The sequence below is a fragment of the Pediculus humanus genome, genomic scaffold (assembly GCF_000006295.1).
Source record: "Pediculus humanus corporis 1103172107895 genomic scaffold, whole genome shotgun sequence".
NCBI classification, from domain to species: domain Eukaryota; kingdom Metazoa; phylum Arthropoda; class Insecta; order Psocodea; family Pediculidae; genus Pediculus; species Pediculus humanus.
Genome location: NW_002987470.1, coordinates 386,449 through 400,140, shown reverse-complemented (window position 1 = coordinate 400,140; position 13,692 = coordinate 386,449). Strand labels below are relative to the sequence as shown.

Genomic DNA, 13,692 nt, shown 5'->3' with positions numbered 1-13,692 from the left:
TCCTCCGGATATTTTTCCTGTATTTCCGAATCGGCTTTTTCCTTCTGACAATCCTGGAGTTCGCTCCCTCGGATTTGTATCTTTTCCGAAACTATGGAAATCTCTTCGCAGCGACCGTTCAAATCGATGACGGCATACACGGAATTGGGTAAATCGCTCGCGACAACACCCAAATCGCAATCGTTTATAAATATTCGTAGCTTGGATTCGTTGTCAACTAAAATTTTTATCATCGTTCCAACGGAAAATATAAAATTTTTTATACCGTAACCTTCGCGAATCTGTAACAAAACAAAACAAAAATTTATTTAGAGAAAATAAGAACCAAAAACAAAATCTTGTTCTACTGTCGACCTGAGGCAGCTCGACGAGAACGTGAATTTCACTGCTTCTGACCCTGGCCACTCCAAAGATGTTAGTCACCGGAGCCCAGTTCAGGAGACAAATCGTTCCCATCGAATAAAGACGGACTCAGGAAGACCTTCAAGAATTGATGTGGTGCTATCTTATAATAAGTGGCACCACCGAAATTCGAGTATTTGTCCCTAAGGAATCGGGTAGAAACCTCGGATAAATACTTAAAAACTCCGACAAGTAGCCTTGTCGTGTTTAATGGTGAATAATAATAATAATAATAATAATAATAATAATAATATAAAATTTTTCTTCCATTCTAATGAACTCAAATCAATACCTGATACGGATGACCTTTTTGCAAAGGTTTCTGTGATATAACAACGGCTTGATTGTAACTCGCCACTCTTTTCGCTCCCAATTTTCTTTCTAATAATTTTATATTTCTACCGTGGTATTCACTTAATGCGAAATTAGTGTCGGCCGATTCATCCCCTTGACCTTGAACAACAACAACAAAACAAAAAACAGGGTGAAACATAAAGTTTATATAACTCCATTACATTCGAAAAGAAAATTTTTTTTTTTTTTTTTTTTTTTTTTTCTAATTACCTTGATTAATCGTGAGATTTGGATGAATGTCGTAGGACGACAAAGTACCCGTTTCACCTCCTCCGCCCGAATCATACCCGTACTCTCTGTTTGGTCGCCAAATAAAATAAACATTGAATTAGAAAGAATCTTTGTCGCTTGAGACAACAACATGAGAGGGGTTTTTATTATATTGTCTGAAAAAGGGGAAAATGGGGGAATAGAAGAAAGTTAAAAGCATCATGATAAAAAAAAAAAAATGAAATCCCGATTTGTAGATATAAACGCAAAAACGTTATCGCTCCCTTCCTTGGATTTTGGAAATGGTCGTCATTTTATTTTAATTGATGAGAGAGAAAAAAATCGACTTACAATTTCGATGATGTGGGAATGGCGTCTCCTAAAGTGTCAACGGAATCTTGCAATTTCGCCGATTGATTTGATGTCACCGATGAATCGTTTATGGATTGGAAAAGTCCTGAACGCTTCATGCTCGTGACTGAAATCTTCGTCGCAGATCCGAAAACATCCACAACAGCATAAATTTTCTGCAGAGAGAAAAAAAAAAGCCAGTGGGTATGCGAAATAAATTCGAAATAAGCTTTTGCTAGAAATCAATTGTTTTTCACCTTTGGTACGTTTGTTGCAGCAACTCCCAAATCATTTCCATCCAGAGTAAATTTTAAACATCCATCGTTCGTTCTTCGAACTCCCACCTGAAAATTAATAACGTTTCAATTAAGGAAAAAAAAATTCAACGGTCAAATTACGATCCTTAGCGTAGCCATTTTAATAACCTTGTGACCCGGAGTTAACCATTCCAAACTAGGACAATAATTCGTTTTGAGGGTGGAGTGGTTTTTTTTAACATCGCTCCCCGACAAATACCAAGTATCGTAAGAAATTCCAGACATGACGGGTGGTAGGTTGGCAGGTTGAAAAGAGTCGGACAAGGTGATCGTTGACACGCCGATTTGTAAAGATCCCGACCATTGTTTCGAAGTCTCCATTAAAGATACCTTTGAAAAGAATTTTTTGCGAGAAAAGTGTTGAATAAGTATGTCGTGAAAATTTCGTCGCATCCTTTTACACTCACCTCGAAATACTCGTCATTTTCTAATGGCTGAGCGCTGAACACCAAGCCATGAGCATAATTTTTGTTTCTGTAAGCCACAGTATTGCAATTTTCCAAAACTATATTCTTACCACTACACGTACTGAGACTGTTAGAAAAAAAGAAATTTAATACTTATTAGATCGTATCAACTCTAAAGTCTTACGAACGAGTTTCATCAACAACCAACTACCTGTGAATAACTTCTAGAGGAATTTGCGGGGCGTTCAACGCGTATTCGCTATTCACCATCGTATTAGCACAAGGATTAGAAACTTTTTCCGACGAATTAATTATGGAAACTTGAGCGCATTGACCGTACAAATCAATGACGCCATGAACACCGAGCGGTATGTTTTCGCATGCAGAACCTTGATCAACACCGTTTATGTAATAATGCAATGTTGCATCGCTATGCCTCATTAATCCTATTTTTTGAAAAAAAGAAAATATAAAAACATTTTTCAAAACTTAATTCCCGATAAAATTGCAGTAAACTTACCGATTCTGGTCCCGATAGGAAGCGTATCCAAATCGCATGGATAACCACTTTTAAGTGTCAAACCGTCTTTCATCACCGAAGAACCCGACAGCATCCACGTATTGTGATCCATGTCGGTTAAAGTGCTTGGAAAATCAAATTCATCGGGTCGAATCGATGTCACACCTGTAAGTTAAATAATAATGATGATATAACGTTTTTATCAGGAATAAAATTAAAACATCCAACAACAAAAAAAATTACCCGCTTCTATGCTTCCGCTCCATCGATCTACTAACGTTTCGATTTTTATTTCAAACATTTCATCTTCTTTTAACGGCCTATTCGTTATTACAATCGCATGGTTGAATTCTCCAAAAGTTCTGGTTCGAGCGGCAGTTAACCCATTATTAAAAACTCTTGCGTTTCTCCCGTGAACGTGATAAAATCTTAGATCCCTAAAAAAAAAAAAAAAAAAAAAAATATCAATTAAAATTTTAATGCCCGTGACAGCTCACGTGAAAAATTAATATATTATTATTAATTGATGTACCCGTAGAGGGTTGTGTTGGACACGCTTGAATTATCCGTATCTGGACTGTAATCTAAAACATCAATTAATGTGGCTTGTGCCGCCTGACCGTAAAGGTCGATAACTCCGTACACACAATCTGGAACATTTACGGCTGCTACACCTTGATCGACTCCATTAACGTAAAAATGAAGAGATCCATTTTCTTTTCTGGACGCGCCCACTCTATCACCAATCTTTAACACATTAAATTAAGCATTAAAGATGTCGAAATAAAAAAAAAAAATTATTTGACTAATATTTTTCCGAGGCTCATATGGAAAATAATTACTTTTAGCCTATCCAAATTATGACCGTATTCGTCGATGATTGTTGATCCGTTGTGCATGACGCCATTACCCGTCATCATCCACGTTCCCGATCTAACGTTTGTCATCGTTGTCGGATATTCTAAATCGTTTGGACTGTGCGTGGTGACACCGATTTCGATGGATCCTGCCCACTTCGTCACCATTTTGTCAAGCCTGATTTCAAATATTTCGTTTGGTTTTAACGGACGATTGGTAAGAGCCACTCCGTTATTGAAATCATCCATGGCACTAAAAATTAAATTATTTAATTTTTTTTTTTTCCTTGGAGTTTTTAATTTAACGTCAGAAAAAAAAAACTTACTTCGGTCTGTGAACTGTTTTACCGTTGTTTATAACTGCAGCATGAGTTCCGCATTTTGGATGAAATGCTAATCTATCACCTCCGTCTTCTTCTGCAAAATTGCAAGTTCTAAGGGATATTTGATAATCTCTAAGTTCTGTATTTCTCCTAGTCATTAAATTTTGTTCTTCTCTTTCATCTCTGTCTACAATTGTCACCTTGACAGTCATACCTACAATAGAAATATGCGAACCTAATTTTTAACAAAAATAGAATTAAAACAAAAAAAAAATTTAATTCAAGATAATTTTTATACCATAAAGATCAACAACACCCCATACGAGTTCAGGTACTTTTTCAGCAGCAACATCTTGGTCTAAACCGTTAATAAAATAATGAAGATTCCCATTACTTTTTCTCATCATAGCTATTCTATCACCTTCCTAAATAATAAAAATTTGCATAAAAAAGCCACACTTTCATCATTAAAAGTGAAGAACGTAATTGAATTGCGTACCTGTAATTCATCTAAATTAAATTCTCCATATTCTCTTCTTGTACCTTTTCCATTTGTTAAAATCCCACAACCGGACATTATTGTAGTGCCTGATCTCATATTAGTCATTGTCGCAGGAAATTCTAACTTATTTGGATTGTGTGTGGTAACTCCGACTTCAATACTACCAGACCATTTATCTACCAATCTATCGATTCGAATCTGGAAAATGGACAGAAATTATTTTTCGAGAATTAAAATTTACACCTTAATTACAGCAAATTATAATGTATTTATTTTACAAGAGTTTTACCTCAAACAATTCATCATTTTTGAGTGGTCTATGTGTCATTACGACTCCGTTATTAAATTCATCTAATGGTTTAAGTCTTTCCGCAGTCCTTGCATTGCAACTTAGTTTGACTAGCATACCATGTCTAGCATGAAATCGTAAACGATCTCCTAATATTGGTTTACCTTGCATATCAGTCTGTGGAATGTTAACATTTAATGTAAGATTGTTCATGAGATCTGCAGTTTGACTTTCATCTTGCCTTTCAGAAATTGCATAATCTATTGCCACTGAAATAGAAAAAAATAAAAAATTAAACCTGTTAATTGATATGACAATCATAATAATATTATTTACAACCAGGCACTTTGATATTGTAACCAAAAAATATATAAAAATTACTCACTTTCAGAAGAGGGTAAAGAAGGAATAATGGAAACCTGAGCACATCTTCCATACAAGTCGACAATAGCATAGACTTTTTCAGGTATATTTCTGGCTGCAACACCTTGTGACTCACCATTGATAAAAAATTTTAGTTCCCCCTAAAATATTAATTTTTAAATTATGCAAAATTTTATTTAACTAAGCATTATGTATTTAAGATATAAATGTATAAATAATTTACTTTATCAGTTCTCATAACTCCAACAACATCTCCTTCGCTCAATTTCTCAAGGTCTGTTCCGTAAGCTTCATCTCCGGAACTTTTGCCATCTTGAAGAATAGAAGTTCCCGACAAGATCCAGCAATTTTGTTTTAATTCAGTAGCACTTGCTGGCAATTCCAAGTTGTCTGGATTGCATGAAATCACACCTATTTCGATTGAGCCGCTCCATGAATTAATCTTAAAATAAAATTTTTTAAATAATAGTTCAAAGTTTTTTTAGAATTACAAAAGGTAAGGAAAACAAATATTTAATTTTTTTTTTTAGATTGATGAAAAATTTTACGCTAAAAATTAAATTATTAATAAATGAAGTAATTAACGTGATGATGTATTTATTAATATTTAAATTTATTTTAATTTTTTAATAAAAAACAAAAATATAAAAAAAAAAAAAAAAAGATTATTTACATTATACTAAAAGGTCATTATGGGAAAAAATGATGAATTAAACTCACAGCTTTATCAATTTTTACTTGAAACAAACTATTATCCAAAAGAGGCTCGCTACTTAATACGATGCCGTTATTAAATTCTGAAAAATTTCTTACGGCTGTTTGTTGATTATTTGTTAAAATCACCCTATCCCCGCATTTTTGATGGAAAGCGGCCATGTCTCCATTTATAAAACTGCTGCCAACAATTGAAATTACCCATTATTAATAAAAAAAAAAAACATACTTTAAAGTTTTGAATATATTTTTTATTACCATTCTATGCGATAAAGAAAAATTATAGAATGATGTTATTTGATCAATGATGGAAAGTTGTCAAGTTAAAAAATCTAAAATTAAATCAAAGCCTAAAAATTCAGTATATAATAATCATCAATTTAGAAAAAGAGCTCCTCCTAAACTTCCAAAACGTGAAAACGATATTTACGTTAACAATTCCACTCATCTTCAGGTAAAATATTTAATATTTCTTTGGTTATGAAACCAATTAAATAAATGATAAATTTAATGATGATTTTCAGTGTCAAATAACAAAGTGTCATAAACTCTTTCAAGAAGGTTTTTCCGAAATTGTTATTCACGGTTTAGGAGCTGCAGTGAACACTGCCATTAACATCGCATTAATTTTACAAGAAAAACTTTCACACACTGTAGATTTAGCTGTAAACACATCGACGGTGGAAATTATTGACGATTATCAACCGATTAACGATAATGAAAAATCCTTTTCTAAATCCAGATCGAATTCTGCCGTTCATGTGAGAGTTTATAGAAAACATAATTTTTAATAATTGGTCAGTCACTCTTCAATCGATTAATTTTAATTTTTATCAATACAAAGGATTCATTATCGATTATTTTATTTATGAAAGGTTACAATACAGTAGTATAATGTAATAATTTCAGGTTGACTCTATCCTGAACCAAGGGTCATGTTTTTTAGCCTGAGAGAAATATTGAGCTTTTTGGGAATATCAGTGTTTGAAATTTGGCTAAATGTCTTATCTTTGACAATTTTTACAATTTTATTGGCTTTCAAATTGGACGGATTAGTTTACTTTAAAGAACTCAATTGGTGGTCAATTTTCCTTCCATTATTTATCGCAGATGGATTGAACTGTTATTTTTGCATAATTGTCTTCATTCGAATGTATCTATGTGGTCAAATTAAAAACGGATTACTTTGTACAACTTGGAGTTTAAGCGTGCTTACATTGATTTTTGTGTTTAAGTTTTTACTGTGTCGTAAATTATCAGGTCAAAGTACTTTGGAATATTCAGAAGTTGTTAGTCCTATTTTTATATTACTTCAATTGTTTGTCGCAAGAGCTTGTCAAATGCATTGAAAAATTTTTTAAAAAAAAAAAAAAATGGAATCGGAAAAAACAAACGAAAGAAAAAGATACAGGCAAGAAGAAAAAAACAGCGAGTCTGATGATGATTATGTGCCTTATGTTCCTGTCAAGGAAAGAAAAAAGCAACAATTGGCCAAACTCGGGAGAGTGAATCAGATAAAACAAGATGAAGAACGTCAAAATAAAGGGAAATCGTCAAGTGAAAACGAATTGGACAATGATGATGATGATGGACAGGTATGTGTGAATCTTTTAATTTCCAAGACTCTGTTTCATATATTACCAACAAGAAAAAAATTTTAGGTGTGGGGTAGAAAGTGGAATATTTCATTACTTGACCAACACAACGAACTTAAAAAAATGGCCGAAGCCAAGAAAGAAAGTGCCATGGAAAAGCAATTGAAAGAAGAAGAAAAAATATTGGAAAGTGTCGCTGAAAAAAAAGCACTCATGGGAGTCGCAGAATTAGCCAAAGGTATCCAATATGCTGATCCTATAAAAACAAGGTATGGTAGATTCAATCGCAAAACTTCAAATGTTATGAAATTATAAAGTTATGAAAAAATGAATTTCATTCCTCCTCTTACAGCTGGACTGCACCCAAATGTATTTTAGCTTTGGGAGAAAAGAGACATAATAGAGTGAGAAACAAATTGAGAATTTTAGTCGAAGGAGAAGATATTCCACCGCCGATAAAAGATTTCAAAGGAATGAAATTTCCAGAACCTCTCCTCGTCGCATTACAAAAAAGGGGAATAATGAGACCGACTCCTATTCAAATCCAGGGCCTTCCCACCGTGTAATTAATTATTTAAAATTAATAAAAAAAAAATTATTTTTACCGTATTTTGATTTCGGAATAAATTTTCTTTTCTCAAGGTTATCTGGACGAGACATGATTGGCATCGCGTTTACCGGAAGCGGGAAAACATTAGTTTTCGTTCTTCCACTCATAATGTTTTGCCTGGAACAAGAAGTAAAATTACCATTTATTAAAAACGAAGGACCTTATGGCAAGTTATTTCCCCCCCCCCTTCGGCAAATCCAAATCGATTAAAAATCGAACATTCGTTTTTTCCAGGTTTGATAATATGTCCGTCCAGAGAATTAGCCAAACAAACTCACGATATTTTTCAATACTATTGTAAATCCCTACTTGAAAGCGGATTTCCCGAAATTCGTTGTTGCCTCGGGATAGGAGGCGTTCCCGTATCCGAAAGCTTGGAAGTCATAGCACGAGGCCTTCACATACTGGTCGCAACCCCTGGAAGGCTGATGGACATGCTGGATAAAAAATTAATAAGACTCGACGTGTGCAGATACCTTTGCATGGACGAAGCCGATAGAATGATCGACATGGGTTTCGAAGAAGACGTGAGAACGATATTTTCATTTTTCAAAGGACAACGTCAAACACTTTTATTTTCCGCGACGATGCCGAAAAAAATACAAAATTTCGCACGATCCGCTCTCGTCAAACCCATAACGATAAACGTCGGGAGAGCGGGAGCAGCATCGATGAACGTAATTCAAGAAGTCGAATACGTCAAACAAGAAGCCAAAGTCGTTTACCTTTTGGAATGCCTCCAAAAAACGGCTCCTCCGGTTTTGATATTCGCTGAAAAAAAACAAGATGTCGACGCGATACACGAATACCTTTTATTAAAAGGAGTCGAAGCTGTGGCCATTCACGGAGGAAAAGGTTTTGTCGAGTATTATTCATTTACTCTCTCGGTCTATCGCATATCCCCCGACACTCTTAACCATAGCAAAAAACAAATGTTTTCAGATCAAGAAGAACGATCTAGATCCGTGGAAGCGTTTCGAAGCGGTAAAAAAGACGTACTCGTTGCTACGGACGTGGCATCAAAAGGTTTAGATTTTCCAGACGTTCAACACGTCATAAATTACGACATGCCGGACGACGTAGAAAATTACGGTAGAAATTTAGAAAGAAAAAAAAATGGCATATTTAAATACATACGTAAATAAATTTTCCCTCGGGAATTAATTAATTTTCTCTCTTTGTCTTTTCACAGTTCATAGAATCGGTCGTACGGGAAGATCGGAAAAAACGGGAATAGCGACAACGTTCGTTAACAAAGCAAACGACGAATCCGTTTTATTAGATTTAAAACATTTACTAATGGAAGCAAATCAAAAAGTTCCATTGTTTTTAGCTAATTTGAAATCTGAAAATGAAAAATATTTAGATCTCGGAGGTGAGAATTCCAATAATAATAATAATAATAACAATAATACAAAAAATGGAGTTGAAATTTTAAATAAAACCTTAAACCAACGTTTAACAATTTTCTTTTTTCAGATGAAAGAGGTTGCAGTTATTGCGGTGGACTCGGACACAGGATAACAAATTGTCCAAAACTCGAAGCTGTTCAATCGAAAGCTGCCAGCAACATTGGAAGACGAGATTATTTGGCAAATAATTCTGCAGACTATTAAGAAAAAAAAAAAAAAAAAAAAAATAATAATAATAATAATAATAAATTTTTGACATATTCGACATCCCTGTCGTTCATTTTCTAAATGTAACAATAATAATAATAATAATACATTAATTAAGATTAAAATTTATAAAGATTTTTAATTTTTTTTTTTTTTTTTTGTACTTTTAATAATCGTAATAATCGTAATAATAATAATAATAATAATAATAATAATAATAATAATAATAATAATAATAATAATAATAATAATAATAATAATAATAACGGTAAAAAATAATATTAAAAAATAAAAATAATTAAAAACATCATTATTATTATTATTATTATTATTATTATTTCCTTTTTGGTTTTTTTTTTTCTATTTTTATACCAATTTAAAATTTATACATATAAATATACATTAAGATGTCGTAAAAAGAAATTTTTTTTTTTTTTACAATGAATAAATAATAATAATGATAATAATAATAATGATAAAATTTAATCGATAAAATGAGCAACTAAGGAAAAATAATAATAATAATAATAATAATAATAAAATGAAAAAAAAAAAAAATTAAATTTAAGTGAATTTTTTTTTTTATACTATAACTCAATTCTAATAACAGATTTTTTTTATAAAAAAAATTATACTACAAATAAAAAAAAAAAATTATTTTTTTTCTCATTCTCTTTCTCTCTCTCTTACTCTCTTCCCGTCTCTCTCTCTCTCTCTCTCTTTAACTCTCTTCTCCCCCCTCTCCCTTTTTCTCTTTTTCCCTCATCCCTTCTATCTTTCTTCCTCTTTCTTTCACTCATTCTCTAATAAAACAATTTTCTCTCTCTCTCTCTTTCTCTTTCTCATTTCACAACAACAATCAAATGCAATAATAATAATAATAATAAGAGAATAATAATAATAATAATAATAATAATAAGAGAATAATAATGATAAATAAAACAAATTTATTATTTTTCTTGGGGATTTACCTTCTTCTTTTTTTTTTTTTTTTTTTTATCGACACACATTTTACCTTCTTATCATTTAAAAACCACACGGGGGGAGGGGGGGGGGGAAAAAGAAAATTTTTACATTTCCTAATAATTGTAATATCGATTCGTTCGCACCCACCCACGCACGCATATTTCATATACTCGATTATTACGTATTTTTAATCATTTTAAAAACAAATATAATAATTAATTAATGATAGAAAATGAGAGAACGAGTAAACCAAAAAACCCAAAACAAAAAACAAAATTCTTTTTTCATCATCATGGCAAATCATTATTATTATTATTATTATATATATTTGTCCCAAGTGTGTGTGTGTGCGTGTGTGTGTTTGTGAAAGATTGTACTCATTCGAATCACAATATGCTTATATTCACATCCAAAAATATTCTCTCTCTCTCTCTTTCTCTCTTTCTTTCTCTTTCTCTCAACGTTGTTTTACATAAACGAGTTTTTACATTTTCTTAAAAAAAAAAAAAAAAAAAACAAAAAAAAAGCGTGAAGCATTTCGCTTGCATTTTATGCCCCGTACATAAAAAATAATAATAATAATAATAGTAATTATAATAATAATAATAATAATAAAAAAATGACGATTGCACGCTTTCGATAATTCATTTAAATTTTCCAAATCATTCGTTCGTATAATTTCCAGGCCTCTTTTCCACACATTTTACTACAATGATTCAATAAAAAAAAAAAAAAAAAGTCAACATAAAGATTCTGAGCATGTTTTTGAAAAACTAATAGAGACTAGAACCTTTCTTATTCTTTTACGTTTATTATAATTAATTTGACCTGAGTCTATGAACTGTCCATGCAGCCCGCCATCATCATCATCATCGTTGTTCAGGGGGTGTTATGTCACCCCATGTAAACCATTCCTAGCTTGCTGATGAAAGTTTTTGTTTTTTTTGCAAATGTAAACTCCATGGTAAACTAAATTCACTGAAATTGTCATATTGAAACAAACAAAACAAATATTAAAAGACATTTTTAAAGTTTGACTCTCAATTTTTTTCATTTGTAATCACAATTCTCACCTGGTTTCGAAAAAAGGTATTTCTAAACCGAATGCTAAAACGGGAAGTCCATCTTCGATTGATATTTCTTCAAGATCATCAATCGATGGGAAAAACGATGACAGAGGATGTTCTGATGATGATTGTGTGTTTTGATGTTTGTTTAATTTTTGTTTGAGCTTATCAACATGATTTTGTTCTCTTATTCTTTGAATGTCCCATCTGAAATTAAATAAATAATAATAATAATAATAATACTACAATAATTCATTGGCGGCGATTAAAAAAAATTGCAATAGTACCAACTAACCTTTTCCTTCTTCTTTCATCGATTTCAAGCCTTTGATGTCTTTTACTAAAAACATCATCACCCAAATTTTCTGTACCCTCCATGACATAACAGGGAGCAACTGGTTTTTCTCTCCATGTGGGTACTTGAACTTGTTCTTCTTCTTTAAAATTTTCCACTTCTCCAGTCGACCAGCAACTATCACTTTCACCGATTATTGTATAATAAGTGGAATCAGTCTTTAGTTTTAATATTTCTTTAATAGTTTTTTTATCAGTTTCACCATAACTTATTTCTGACATGACACCAGAGTTTTTTGTGTTCTTATCAGAACACAAACTAGTAGTTCTTTTCTTTTTATTACAAGAGGACACACTTTTCAAAGTTCCAGACCCGGTGCTAACTCTTCTCCTTTTACTCGAGTCACCTTCTTGACTATTTCTTTTATACACTTGCTTTCTCGAATTTAATATTTCCAATGTGTCTTTTCCAGGTTCAACTTCATCTTTTGCAGTAACCATAAGCGGTGACTTTTTATCCATGTCACTTTGTACTATTGTTGTGCTGTTTGAATTTACCTGAGATGCGATGCTTGCTTCAGACTTTTCAGTAGAACTTCCCTTATGTCTTTTAAGAGTGACTCTTCTTTCCATTCTTTCAAATCTTAATTTCAACTAAAATTTTAATAAATTTTTTTTCCAATAACTAATCAAAAATTACAAAACTTTTCTTTAAATTTATTATTTTACACAAATCAAAATTTTCAATTCTAGCCAAATAATAATTTGTCATCAAGGAAATAAATAATAAATTTAAAAATTATAATGAATAAAAATTATTTCTTTAAATGTGATTCAAATATTTCAAGTTCGAACACGAATAGAAAAAAAAAAAAAAAATAATTAAAATTAAATAAATAATAACAAATTTCAAGACATGTTTGAAATCATTATCGGTTGGAAGACAATGGCTTCTCTCAGTTTGAAATTTAAAAAAAAAAAATTCATTCATAAAATAATACGTATAATTAATTAATTAAAAAAAAAAAAAAGAAAAATAAGATAAAACAAAAAAAAAAAAAAATGACTACCGTTTCGTAATCTTGTTTCAATTCAGCTATTTGTTTATCCTTAGTGACAATTTGCTCTGATTGTTGTTGTATCAAATCTAAATTCAATAACAAAAGTTCTTTTAATTGTTTTGTTTCTGTATCCTTAAATTGATTACCACCGCAAGAAACATCATTAACACTCGCATACATGTGGTCAAAATCACACGAATATAATTTAGGGCATTTATCTTGATTAGAAGCGAAATCTTGATTTTTGTTTGGACGTGAATCCATTATGGAAACCATGTTGACATTCGCATTCCCGAAATCCCCACCACCGCCACCGCCGCCGCCGCCGCCACAATTGTTTTCACCGTTAATTATGGGTGATGTTTTAGACATTTTTTTTTTCCCCCCCCTTTTTTTATATTATCACATTTAATTGAGTTTTTTTTATTTTTTATCAATTTCCAACATTTTATTCACACGATAATAATTATTATGTAACGTGACGTAAAATATTATTCGATTAAATAATTGATCGATTTTTCCAATCCCATAAACTAAACGCTACGTCCTCCATATTGAATTTTATTTTATTTTATTTTATATTTTTTTTTTTTTTTTTTTTTTTTTAAACGAACTTTTGCTACGGTTCACGGCATCTACTTCTGTCGTACCGCAAATCACGACGACTACCGTCGGTCGTTTACCATTAAACAATACATTTTCTTTATTATTATTAATCTTTTTAACGTAAATCGCCAACGAAATCATTTATTTTCGTTTTTTTTTCTTTTTTTAAATATAAAATATAAAAACTTCTAAGTTACGTAATGAAACGTCATCAGTCGACGCACAAAATTAAAATAATTATCCG

At 31.6% G+C, this 13,692-nt stretch overlaps 5 protein-coding genes across 5 annotated transcripts in view; 3 read left to right on the top strand and 2 right to left on the bottom strand.

Annotated features, from left to right (window-relative positions):
* The window catches only part of Phum_PHUM397400 (neuralized, putative), a gene marked incomplete at both ends in the record, with an annotated part of 8,091 nt that extends 2,299 nt beyond the window's left edge, over positions 1-5,792 (bottom strand). The window contains 18 exons of the mRNA XM_002428656.1: positions 695-855; positions 967-1,052; positions 1,318-1,493; positions 1,575-1,661; positions 1,743-1,964; positions 2,042-2,168; positions 2,253-2,487; positions 2,562-2,726; positions 2,805-2,998; positions 3,094-3,308; positions 3,404-3,671; positions 3,745-3,955; positions 4,040-4,166; positions 4,241-4,441; positions 4,533-4,801; positions 4,918-5,056; positions 5,140-5,358; positions 5,655-5,792. Coding sequence (XP_002428701.1) covers positions 695-855; positions 967-1,052; positions 1,318-1,493; positions 1,575-1,661; positions 1,743-1,964; positions 2,042-2,168; positions 2,253-2,487; positions 2,562-2,726; positions 2,805-2,998; positions 3,094-3,308; positions 3,404-3,671; positions 3,745-3,955; positions 4,040-4,166; positions 4,241-4,441; positions 4,533-4,801; positions 4,918-5,056; positions 5,140-5,358; positions 5,655-5,792 — 3,240 coding nt within the window. The remainder of the gene's footprint in view (positions 1-694; positions 856-966; positions 1,053-1,317; positions 1,494-1,574; positions 1,662-1,742; positions 1,965-2,041; positions 2,169-2,252; positions 2,488-2,561; positions 2,727-2,804; positions 2,999-3,093; positions 3,309-3,403; positions 3,672-3,744; positions 3,956-4,039; positions 4,167-4,240; positions 4,442-4,532; positions 4,802-4,917; positions 5,057-5,139; positions 5,359-5,654) is intronic.
* Positions 5,793-5,934: 142 nt separating this feature from the next.
* On the top strand, positions 5,935-6,421 carry Phum_PHUM397390 (Ribonuclease P protein subunit p20, putative; the record flags this gene model as incomplete). Its single annotated transcript, XM_002428655.1, has 2 exons — positions 5,935-6,084; positions 6,155-6,421. 2 exons carry the CDS (start codon positions 5,935-5,937, stop codon positions 6,419-6,421), a joined length of 417 nt encoding a protein of 138 aa, XP_002428700.1.
* A 144-nt stretch (positions 6,422-6,565) lies between these two features.
* On the top strand, positions 6,566-6,979 carry Phum_PHUM397380 (uncharacterized protein; the record flags this gene model as incomplete). The annotated part of the gene is made up of 1 exon (XM_002428654.1): positions 6,566-6,979. One exon carries the CDS (start codon positions 6,566-6,568, stop codon positions 6,977-6,979), a length of 414 nt encoding a protein of 137 aa, XP_002428699.1.
* A 369-nt stretch (positions 6,980-7,348) lies between these two features.
* Phum_PHUM397370 (uncharacterized protein) lies at positions 7,349-9,451 on the top strand (the record flags this gene model as incomplete). The annotated part of the gene is made up of 7 exons (XM_002428653.1): positions 7,349-7,494; positions 7,578-7,785; positions 7,868-7,964; positions 8,070-8,690; positions 8,778-8,927; positions 9,028-9,210; positions 9,315-9,451. The coding sequence occupies 7 exons, from the start codon at positions 7,349-7,351 to the stop codon at positions 9,449-9,451; spliced, it is 1,542 nt and encodes a 513-aa protein (XP_002428698.1).
* Positions 9,452-11,334: 1,883 nt separating this feature from the next.
* On the bottom strand, positions 11,335-13,118 carry Phum_PHUM397360 (uncharacterized protein; the record flags this gene model as incomplete). The annotated part of the gene is made up of 4 exons (XM_002428652.1): positions 11,335-11,398; positions 11,494-11,694; positions 11,783-12,435; positions 12,852-13,118. The coding sequence occupies 4 exons, from the start codon at positions 13,116-13,118 to the stop codon at positions 11,335-11,337; spliced, it is 1,185 nt and encodes a 394-aa protein (XP_002428697.1).
* Positions 13,119-13,692: the final 574 nt, after the last annotated feature.